The 11,682-nt window shown below is 40.1% G+C and overlaps 1 protein-coding gene across 1 annotated transcript in view; it reads left to right on the top strand.

Moving 5' to 3' along the window:
* Positions 1-11,440, top strand: part of LOC116382738 (calretinin) — a 12,540-nt gene extending 1,100 nt beyond the window's left edge. Inside the window, exons 2-11 of the mRNA XM_031845998.1 lie at positions 5,690-5,766; positions 6,529-6,618; positions 6,802-6,882; positions 7,834-7,890; positions 8,388-8,465; positions 9,018-9,073; positions 9,165-9,204; positions 9,836-9,889; positions 10,600-10,671; positions 10,845-11,440. Coding sequence (XP_031701858.1) covers positions 5,690-5,766; positions 6,529-6,618; positions 6,802-6,882; positions 7,834-7,890; positions 8,388-8,465; positions 9,018-9,073; positions 9,165-9,204; positions 9,836-9,889; positions 10,600-10,671; positions 10,845-10,970 — 731 coding nt within the window. The 3' untranslated portion in view covers positions 10,971-11,440. The remainder of the gene's footprint in view (positions 1-5,689; positions 5,767-6,528; positions 6,619-6,801; positions 6,883-7,833; positions 7,891-8,387; positions 8,466-9,017; positions 9,074-9,164; positions 9,205-9,835; positions 9,890-10,599; positions 10,672-10,844) is intronic.
* Positions 11,441-11,682: the final 242 nt, after the last annotated feature.

Raw genomic sequence — 11,682 nt, 5'->3', positions numbered from 1 at the left:
TGTGTGTGTGTGTGTGTGTGTGTGTGTGTGTGTGTGTGTGTGTGAGTGTGTGTGTGTGTGTGTGTGTGTGTGCGTGTGTGTGCCAACGATACCGCATTATAAACACACTATAGCTTATATACATGGCTAGATATACAGATGGAGCTGAATAGAACTATTGTTCATGCTGTCATCAAATCTATAACAGTTAGTGCCGAAACAATTAGTTTATTAATCAGTTGTTGACCAACTATTTTGTAATTGATTAATTGTTTGAGTAATGTTTAGTTATTTTTGGCATTATTGGGCAGACATTCTAATAACCTCCAACATATTGTAAGAATTTGAAAATACAGCCCTCGACCTGCAGCTCTCCAGTCCGTCCTCATTCCCAACGCATCAAATACGCTTCGTCACACCCTCTGCGACTGATACCGATGCACAAGGCATCCTTTAGGCTCTGTATGAGATGCACCGAGCTTCATGTAAACCCATCTGCGTCATTATTCGATGCTCATAGAAAATGCTCCAACTTTCAACCAGGAGATTGATGCTCAAGAGCCAAAGTGTTCACCGTACTTATGTTTATGTTTTATTTATTTTTTGTACTTATTTTAAACCCAACCATGTTGTTCTCCTAAACCTAAATAAGTGGGTTTGTTGCCTAAACCTAAGCAAGTATTGTTGGTTGAATTCACAGCCCTGACCATTTCTTTACTGAGACCATACGCTGGGCCACCAATGCGTTAGAAAGGTACATCAAGCATCAACGGTGAGGAGTTGGAATGAAAAGGTGTTGGCTCTCTCTGCACTAAGCCCCTCCCACCAAACAAGCTCGCGCTTCATACAGTAACCTGCAGGAGACCACGAGTAGGCCTATAGTCATTCATTTACAGCGCTGGGAGTAACACAGTAATATATTAGTTTTATCAGTAACGTGTTTCCCCTGCCAGAGAAAACCTCTATATTGTCACACGCCCTTAATTAATACAATATTTCCGACCACTGGATTTGTAATGAACTGCAACAAACTTGAGCCTCTGTGCTTTGATTACCTGCTATTAATTAATATTACCCTCATCCATTTTCTAATGCCTAGTCATACTTCTGCAGTTATTTTGGTGAAAGTAACTCAAAGGTAGTAATGTTTTCTGTGCAACCTTGTGGGCCTGTAAAGTCCTTTGAAATGACATGCGGTGGTTGGAGCAAGGAATCGGCGAAGCGTTTCAGAGATGGAGAGAAAATGTTGCCAATAGTTTCGCCTCCTAGCTGCGGTTAGCAGAAGACTAAACTATTAGCAACATTTTCTCTCCATCTCTGAAACGCTCGGCGGATATTGTCAGACACTTTTTTGACCCGTCTTCCTTTTGTGGGTTGCTTTGCAGTGTAGGCAGTTGTTGGCAATGATAGCATAGCAACATAGATAGAATAGAAACTTTTCCTGCAAGATATTCCGCTGTTGAATCAAGCTCTCACCTAAGGGACCTTAATTAATGTGCATCTGCATTTGTGGAACAGCTAGTAACACCCTCTCTCTGTAATGACCTGTGTTTGGCCAAAGTCTCCCGTCATGAACTAGATTTTATAAGGCCTGAAAACAGAGCCGACAGGAGGTGCTGACGTTTATTTATCTTTCAGACCACATGAATTAGGCTGAAAGGTTATTTTTTTAACTTTAGAAGCCAAATTATTGTAGTGGATTAAAAAGAAAATGAATTGTATCTTGTGAAGTATAATTCTGAAATAACAAAAAATGGAAATCCTCAAGTAAAGAAAAACTATTTCAAAATTGTACTTAAGTTCAATTTTGAAGTACATTTGATAACATCCAATACAACAATAGCAGCAGGTCTGAAGTCTGAAGGCAGCCGTGTTATTGGTTGGAAAATGTCCAAAATGTCCAAGTAGCCAAAGAGTCTCTGTCTCACTACGAGCCACTCCAGCTTTATTGACATTCATGTTGCAAATTGAAGGATTATTTTCTGAAGCCATTCAGAAAGAGCTCTGACCTCTACTGTTTCTAAACCTCGTCCGACAAATTTATTTTCATCAAACAGTTTAGCCTGACAGCACAGAAGTATCCCACAGAAGTCACACAAAAACAGTCACTGTTGGTTTGTTTTTACCATAATCATGCTTTGAGCCAAAGCATCCAACTTTGAACTGTGATCATAGTGGTGATAGACCAGAAGATCTTTTTGTGACAGATGTAAAGGTTTTGAAATGTGCATATAAACAATGTCGTCCGGCTGATAGGGGCGCCAGTTCAGAATATACTCTCAATTTTGGGAGACGATCAGAAATGACCCATTTTGTTGTTTGATTTAGAGAAATACTGACTATTCAAATACCAGTTAGGGGCCATTGATCTTGTAACAGGGCCAGTGATCAATGGTTAATCGATCCAGAATTTCTCTGACCAGGGCAACCATTGTGACTTTTGTTAAGTAATTGTCTACTAGAAGCCCAACTGGAGAAGTTAAGTCTTCTGCTAAAGGGTATCACACTCTTTGTAATGCAGGTGAAGAAAACATAGCTAATTATGTCCCCACCCTGATAGGTAGATTCCTTAAGTGAATTGCATAAGTGACAGACATTGTTTGCTTTTTTGGGCCCGCAACTATAAAGAAAAACTAAAACTTTTAAGTTTGACAAAATGTTTAAAAGCATTGCCTTCTTCTGGTAAAATAAACCAGTCATATGGAAAGTGATTGATCCAGGGCAATAGAGGCTTTTACCTCATCACAGGAATAGTCTCTCTCAAAGTAAACTCACAACTTCTGTCCACTCTCTGAAAGACCGTCTATTTCTGGGGACGTGTTGGTGATGGCTTGCTGTTGGCTATGATAGCATCATGGCAGCAACAGGCTGTTTTCTTGAACACAGCTGCAGCACAGCAGTGACCGACTGGACCGTAGCTCCTATTGGCTGCAGGGAAAAGGAGAACAACAAACAAACAACTGAGGACCTCAGCCAGTTGAAGAACGTGCACACTGATTCATTTCAAACTCATGGGCTTTTCTTTTCATTCAGCGAGTATTTTCTGCATGATCCTTTTTGTCGTTCTCAGTCAGTACAAGTTAAGCAGCTGGATAGTTTCCGAGGTGCCATTGAGCAATCAGCAGTTGAGCTGTGTTTCAAAATGTTTGGGAGGTAGAGGGCTGCATCTGCCCAGAATGCAGTGTGCAGCGGTGCGCTCCATGTGGCAGCTGAGTTTTGTATTGCAACTAACCTCTGGCAGTAAGCCCCAATGAACTGACACCGTTACTGATGAAGGTTGATTACAAGTAACAGGATTTGACCACTCTCGTACTTCATCAAAGATGCTCTGTACTGTATTCAAAAACTAGTCATGTGAAATGTATTCAGATTAGAAGAGCATGATCTAACAGTACAAGGTGGTTAACGAGATTCAAGTATACTTTGGGTCAATCAGAGCAAGATTTCTTGTTGTTTCCACATCCTTGGAGGACAACAACAACACATCCAGAGACACATATATACACATATTAACAGGGGTAGGCCTATAGTGCTACCCATTACACTGCCACACACAATAGGTTGTGTATACTCCCCACCTTGAATGCATTTTGTCTCACTTGATCTGCCTAAACCCCGCTCTGCCAGTCAAGCAGGACGGATGAAGCGCTCAGTGAATAATTAGTGCTTTAGGTGACACTGAGTGCTGCTGAGTCACTAGTCACAAGGTGAAAAAACCTTTGTGTGCAAATTTATCAAAACAGTTTTGAAGTAATGTGATATTGTATTTATTAATAGTTAGTGTATAAATAGTAGATAACTATTGAGCAGAGTGGCTCTCTGGATGGGAATGTCAAGTGGTCATTCCGCCATTTTGGTCCAGACTGAAACATCTCAACAACTGTTCATGATCCCCAGATGATGAACCCTACTGACTGTGGTGATCCCCTGACGTTTCCTCAAGCGCCACCGCGATGTTGACATTCGTGGTTTTGACTGAAATATCTTGACGACTACGCATGGATTGGCAGGACATTTATTTTACAGACATTCATCTCCTCCCCAAGTTGAATTGTAATCATTTGGGTGATCCTCTGCTTTTTTATGTAGCGCCACCATCAGGTCAAAATTATGATGTATGCCCAAATATCTGCAAAACCAATGACATTCCCATCAGACTTAGCTTTAAGTGATAATTAGCTAATGTTAGCATACTAACATGCTGAACTAAGATGGTAACCATGATAAACCTGCTTGACATCACTTTGTTAGCATAATGATCAAGGTTACATTTTTCATTTCTTAAACAGAAAGTTTATATTTATTACTTTTCTCTCTGTAAAACCTCAACTGATCTAAGATTGTGTGTTTGTGTTATAGAAAGTGATACAGTGAGGGAGTACCGTGCTCACTGTTGAACTGGTGGATTCAAGCCAGCAAAATGTCTTTTTAAGCAACACCCTAACCTAACGCTCAAAGTCATTTGATATCGCTGATGGAGATATGATCATTTCATTGGTGGACAGAATTTCATTATTTGACTAACAAAATGCCAGATGCAGAATGCCAATTCATGTCAAGAAAAGATAATCAGTTTAAGTTTGAATAATGACAAAAAAGTGAAACTGAACTGAAGGTGAATGTCACGCTGTTGCGTAGGCCTGCTTTGTTTTCACCCCCAAAGCTTTGTGTCCCTGCAGTGATTTGTTTATATCTAAAACAGCAGCTCAGCCACAGCACAGATGGTGACATGGAGCACCTATCAAATACTGTGTGCACAGCAGGGAGACCAGAGGACGGGGGGAGGTGAGGGAGAAAACGATCAGAAAGGAGAGTAGATGAAAGGATAAGAGATTAGAGATGAAGAGGGGGGCAGGGTAATTCTCTCTGCATTTTATTCTATACATCTGGGTTTTATCCAGAATTGAAGTAACAATTCTATTAACGTTTTTTGTATGATAAAAGGCCCGACCCCCCTCCCAGTCCTGCTGGGACTGGACAGATGGGACTCATTCTTATGATTAAAAAAAGAGAGCTCTGAATGTCCTACATGTTACCCTCTGACTTGCACGGAAACCAGTGGAGTAAATTATTGTATTAAAATCATCCTCAGTCATGTGACTGTCTCAAGACGTACAAAGCATTGGGGACAGAACGCCCCAATAAGCATCAATCTGACTGCACACTTTCACCCTCTTAGGCAAGAAAACTCATTATACTGCAAACACTCCAGCTACAATGGACTCTTTTTTTGCCCTGCTGCAGTACATCACGGAATCTCCACAATGCAGAAATGCCAATTTGGCACGAGATACATGAAAGTCAATATCCTATAGACATGAGCTTGTTTTCATCAAAGTGAGTTTTCAATTAAAAGTGTTTAGTTGTGCAAAGACGACATGTGTGAATCGTATTTCCCTGTGTTGTAGATCTCCATGCTTCACTCAAGACATGAGGTGCAACCAAATATTCACACTGTGTACAGCTGTGAGCATGCGCGTTTTGTTTAAACCGCTTACTTGGATCCAATCACACTTTGAGTTGACTTCAGACCAGCACTCAAGGTTTGGCAACTGTTCCAAAATGTAAAGACCCCTATTGACCTTTAATCTTTAGTCCACATCCACAGTCTTCAATCAAACTTTTGAACAGTCAACAAAGCTCCAGGCCACTTAAAAGCTTCATAACATCATTTGTGCCAAACTAATTTAGTTCCTCTGGTGCCCCGCAGGAAATGGTTACATCGAAGGGAAGGAGCTGGAGAACTTCTTCAAAGAGCTGGAGGCTGCAAGACGAGGAGCAGGCGTGGTGAGTGTGTGCACATTAATGAATACGTACTGAGGTAAATTGACCCACAGCGATCAATCCATCATTTGACAAAATAAAATATGGATATATCCGTCATAATTAAACAACATTTTCCTCACTATCTTGATAGGAAAATGAATGGAATTTAATTTCATACGCGTTGCTGTTGCAAAATTGAGTCGTAATATAAACATAATGTCTTGGGGACAGGGTGGGCTTGGACATTGTTGGAGCCATAATGTAGTTTTGTAGTTTTCTTTTGTTTTTGACAGAAACACGGGGTGGGTTTACACATGCAGTTCTGACATTGAACAGTGGGTGGCACATTGACCTAAAAGTGCATGTAGGTAATTGCCTGGTAATGAGAATCAGGTGTGTGGACGGGAAACCAACAGTTTTTGACCGTGTCAATGTGGCGTGTCAGCCAGTGTGTCAGCTTGGAGTTTCAAGGTGCGGTATTGTCCTGTCAAGTATCCTGTGGTGTTCTGTTATGGTGTCAATGTGCAAACGGAATAAATGGATCAACGGATCGAAAGAAAGACAGAGCACTGGACAGTGAAATGTTTGTGGAACACGTGTCCAAACAAGTTCTCCCGTTCGCCCCCCAGTGGCTTTAAGATATAAAATGGATATTTGTTAAAGTCACTACAGACATGTTTTGAAAGGTTTTCTCTTAAGTATGTGTTTAAATTAAAGGCAGCACTATCATATGTGTCATAAGTGTCATCTGTGATTTGATGATTTGATGTTTGATGGTTGCAGGATCCTACACATGCTACGTTCAAAGAAAAGATGAAGGAGTTCATGGCCAACTTTGACAAGAACGCTGATGGGAGAATTGAGATGTCAGAGGTGAGAACTAACTGAAAACGTCCTTTAGTGGTTGAGACACTGAAAGTATATCCACAACATCCCTGGTTTTGCTCTAGCTTTTATTGCATGTAATAACCCTTTCTCTGTCCATATATGTTTTCTGTCTTCACTGCCAATCTTCGATCAAGTCTCTGGAATAATAACCATTCTGTCTCTTTGTAGTTGGCTCAAATTCTGCCCACAGAGGAAAACTTCCTGCTCTGTTTCAGAGAGTTTGTGGGATCCAGCGCCGAGTTTATGGCTGTAAGTTTGTATACATTTGTATTGGTCTATTTTTACCTCTTTACCTGAGTCAGCAGCGCCGTCTCAGCTCATCCTGTGGGAGACATGTTCAGCTGCCCTGCCATTCCTTTTGTTTCCCTGTCAAGTTAGGATGCCTGTTTCTTGTGAAAACAGTCCAGAAAGGGTGTAAATTGTTAATTTACAGCCTTGATGATGTGTCTGGAGTTAAAACACTGACAAACATGTTAAAAGTTGTACTGGAGACTGTGCTGCATTTACTATGTTGGTCCTGACAGCATAAAGCTGACTTAAATTGTCTTGTTTGACATAAATTAACTGAATTCAAGGAGCATTGTCAGTGTAACAGACAACCCAAACATGAACTATAGTCTTAACTAGTTCTCTGTTCACTCTAAATCAAAGATAGTAGGACCTTTAAACAGACGGAATTTAACACCTTGCCAGCGAGTAAACAGTTGTATATTTGACTCGCACTTCTTCTTCGGTAGCATATGTTGAAACAATTAAAAAGAAATGGTCAGGCATCGAGCATCTGGTTCACTGCGATTGAAAATAACCACACACACACGCTTGGTGTACTCTTGGGTTGGGCTGAGGGGGGTTTTCAGTGGTGTGATGTTCAGGCTGCTCTGTGTGTTAAAGCTATTCTCAGGCAGCAATACATTATGAATGGAGCACAGCTTTCTGCAGGGGAAAGGCAGTGAGTGCTGGAGGGGTTTAGGTATCCATCTTTAATAAGGGCTTTGACAAATTCTATATTTACACAATGTCAGATGACACCCTCGTAACTCTGTCATTTCTCTTTACTGTCTTTCTTTCTGTAAATCAGGTAACATATAGGGAGAGTGTGTGTGTGTGTGTGTGTGTGTGTTTTTCTTACTGGTCATTGTGGTCGAAGTAGCATGCATGCTTTCTGACAGCTACTGTAACAACATCGCTCTTCTGCTGCAGGCCTGGCGGAGGTACGACACTGACCGAAGTGGATACATTGAGTCGAATGAGCTGAAGGTAAAACACAATATGCCAAACTCTGCAAGAACGAGCATTAATGTAGAATCATTTTAAGCGCATGCTAAATAGGCTGCACAGCTGGTCTGACAGCGCTCTCACTGAGTTTGAGAGTTGTGGGTTTAGAATATCAAAACAAAAGAGAGAGCATCAAATAAATAGTTGTGTATGTGCACATTTCTCTTTTGTAATTACTGTAAACACACCAGACCTTATTTTAGATGATTAGCTTCCGTGTCATGCCAGTGCTATAATTGGTGCTAATGTCTCTGCTGATGGAGCTACTTTGAACCTGCACATGTGTGTTCTACTCTCCATTGAAAATTCTCACTCACAAAACAAAACCACCTCGAACATTTAAAAACAAACACTTTTGCTTTCACATTCGGAGGTCTGTAGATATCAACACCATTCATAGTCACCATAACTGCTAACTGCCAATCATAAATGCATCATATCATCTGATCACTGACGGCTATGTTTTTTTCTCTCTTCAGGGTTTCCTGTCAGACCTGCTGAAGAAGGCTAAAAGAAACTACGATGACAAGAAGCTCTATGAGTACACACAGACAATTGTGAGTATTATTAGGCACCGAATATGTACTTCTGCAAACCCAACATTATAACTGCAAGACTCGAGTCTTTAAAGAGTTTCATCAAACTGTTCACAACATAAACATTTTATTCTACTTATCCATATTTATATGAACATTATAGTGGAACCACATGTTTTTTAAACTCAATGTCATTTAAAAAAAATTGACTGTATACATTTAAACTATGCCGTATTTATTAATGTTGTCAGTGACTCTAAGAATGATCATGAAACAGAACATTCTTTCAATTTCTGCTTCATATATACAGGAGTACATCACATCTACGCCCATATGTTTAAAATATAGCACCTGGCTGCTACATTTCTACATAATGTAACTGAAACAACAACCCCAAAGGCTTTCATTTTAATATACTGAATAACATGAATGTCTGGGTTCATCCTCAAGCTCACCTGAAGATCTGATACATCACTTTACACTTTCCCTTTTTGCCATTTAAACATGTACGACTGCTCATGTTTTAAGACCTCCTATTTGCTCTCTCTAATACATCCTCTTCTCTCTGTGCAGCTGAGGATGTTTGATCTGAATGGCGATGGTAAACTGGGCCTCTCTGAGATGGCGAGGTGAGTGTGTCTCCACTTTTATTTGTTCTGTGTGTACGTTGTTTTTAAAGGATGCCATCAAGATGAAACCTTCCTTCTTGTTCAACTGCAGGCTCTTGCCAGTCCAGGAAAATTTCCTGCTGAAGTTCGAGGTAACATTACTCTCAAATTGATTTTAGGCATTTAGTCACAACTACTCAGCAGCTGTCCCTCTTGATGTCGAAAAGTTAAACACTGGAGATTCAGAACAAAACAACATTATTGGATTCACCACTAGAGGATTATTTGTCATCAAATACTCGATGGACATATGGGGCATTGACACAAATGCATATTTACTTATGTTAAATCCTTTAGGAATGAGATATTACAGCATAACATATCTTTTAAAACATGATACGCTCCTCTTATGGGAACATTGTTTATCTTCAATATAATCTGTTTCATGTGTATTCTTAGTTGGAAGACATATTTGAGGGAATACATGTGCAAACTATTCATAGATCAATATTTGTAGCACAAAAAAGATACTAATCTACATACATGAACATCTTGAATATGTATTTTATATGTATCATGTATGTTGCAAAAGGCACATGCTAGCTCCCTAGAGCAGATCAACAATTGCTCTCTGACAGCGGATTAGGTTTATCAGGATTAACTCAACTCCAGTCCCAGTTATCATAATCTGCATGGATTATTATCAATTCTGGATCTGGTCTGTAGAAATACCCTGCAGTTTCTAACAATTTTCACTGCTTCCTCTCTCTTTCTTTTACAAAGGGGATCAATCTCACAGTTAAAGAATTTGACTGCCTCTTCACCCTCTATGATAAGGTGAATAGAGCATGTTTGTCAGTGTGTTTGTTGTCTTATATACTATATCTGTGTTTTTTTATGAATTATGTGTGTTTGTTGCTGGACGGTCCAATGTTAAACAAAGTAACATTTCCATATTGTCGATGAAGCTGTATTTGAGTGATGACACATTGCCTCTTATTTATGCACTTTGAGTTATATTTCCACGTCATACCACTTCTCATAACAAGTGCTTGAAAAATGTTCAGTTATCAGCCTTAATAGCTACTTTAGTACAACAACTATTTGGTTGACGTTTTCTCCAGACATTCATGGTGCCCAATGGATGAACTCTAATGGCGTTTTTTTCTTAATTTCTCACCAACTAATGGATTGATTGCCATGACATTTGGTGCACAAACTCATGTCACCCACAGGATTAATTGCAATAACTTGGGTGATCCCCTTACTTTTTATCTAGCATCATCAGGTCAAAATTGTAATATATCCAGTACTTTATCCAACAAAATGAATGTCATTCATTTTGTGCTAATCAGCAAATATTAACATGCTAACATGCTAAACTACGATGGTAAATGATAAGCATTATAGCATTTAGCTCAAAGTGCCACTGTGCCTCAGTACAGACTCAAAGAGCTGCTAGTACGTCTTTAGACTCTGAGTCTTCTTTTTAAAAGTACTGTTATTTCTTCTGTATAATTCAAACCTTGTTTCGTCTCTGTCACCAGGATGGTAATGGGTATATTGATGAGCAGGAGCTGGATGCTTTGCTGAAGGACCTCTGCGACAAGAATAAAATGGTAATGAATAGTTAGCCCATTGATTGATCAGTTCAGGTTACTTTTCTACTCTCCAAATATAGAGCAGAGATGGAACAGCTGCCTGAGATGCCCGTGCACTGTACTGCATGTTCGCACCGTCCATAGACGACTTTATGCCTGCTGATTTTCTGTGCCCTTGTCCTTTGTGGCAGGACATGGACCCCGAGGACACAAAAGGACTGCTGGGGTACAAGAAGAGCATCATGGCCCTGTCTGATGGAGGGAAACTCTACCGCACTGAGCTGGAGATCGTCCTCTGCCGGGACTCTACGCTGTGAGCTCCTTGCCTGGGACCCTGCCGTCCTCCCCCACTGCCTCCTCCTTCCTACCTCCTGATGTAACCTGGTGCATGTGTGACCCTTAACCTCGCTTCACCACTTAGAGTGAAAACAAAAGTGCTCCTGAGAGCACAAGGTGTACTGCTGGCCCTGCTATTTTAGCTTTGTACCCCTCTGAGTTGTATTTCTATTTTTGGATCTTAAAATGCAGTTCCACAGTGACATAGCCATAGCAATGACTACAGGAATATACTGTCTTTATTTATTTTACTTCCCATTTTTATTATGCATTTTTTTATGTTCATCTCATATCTATATGGTTCTCTCCCAATGAATTGAAAATTAATGCGTTCGTCCTGTAGCATGTTTGTTTATTTATTTATTTCTGTTTATATAATATAATATTTGATGAGGCTTGTACTGTTCTATCAAAAATGATATTGAGAGAATGAATAAATATAAGATAACAACTCTTGTCCCAGTGATTCTCTTGCATTAAATAACCATATCTTCATCTAAACAATGTGCAGTTACACCTCAGCTGTCAGGAGGATCACTTCAGCTGTGCCGCGGCCTCGACTGAGTTTGTTCAGTCTTTTCCCACGGTGCCGTGTAAAAGACAATAATTTTCCCCCACTTGGAGAGTTATGTGGTTCTGGTGAAGATTACAGCTCCAGTACAGATGCCCAGAGCAAGTGTTTTCTCCAGAGTG

This window comes from Anarrhichthys ocellatus, unplaced genomic scaffold, assembly GCF_004355925.1.
Source record: "Anarrhichthys ocellatus isolate YVR2014 unplaced genomic scaffold, GSC_Weel_1.0 scaffold6, whole genome shotgun sequence".
NCBI lineage: Eukaryota > Metazoa > Chordata > Actinopteri > Perciformes > Anarhichadidae > Anarrhichthys > Anarrhichthys ocellatus.
This window is presented reverse-complemented; position numbering and strand designations above follow the sequence as displayed.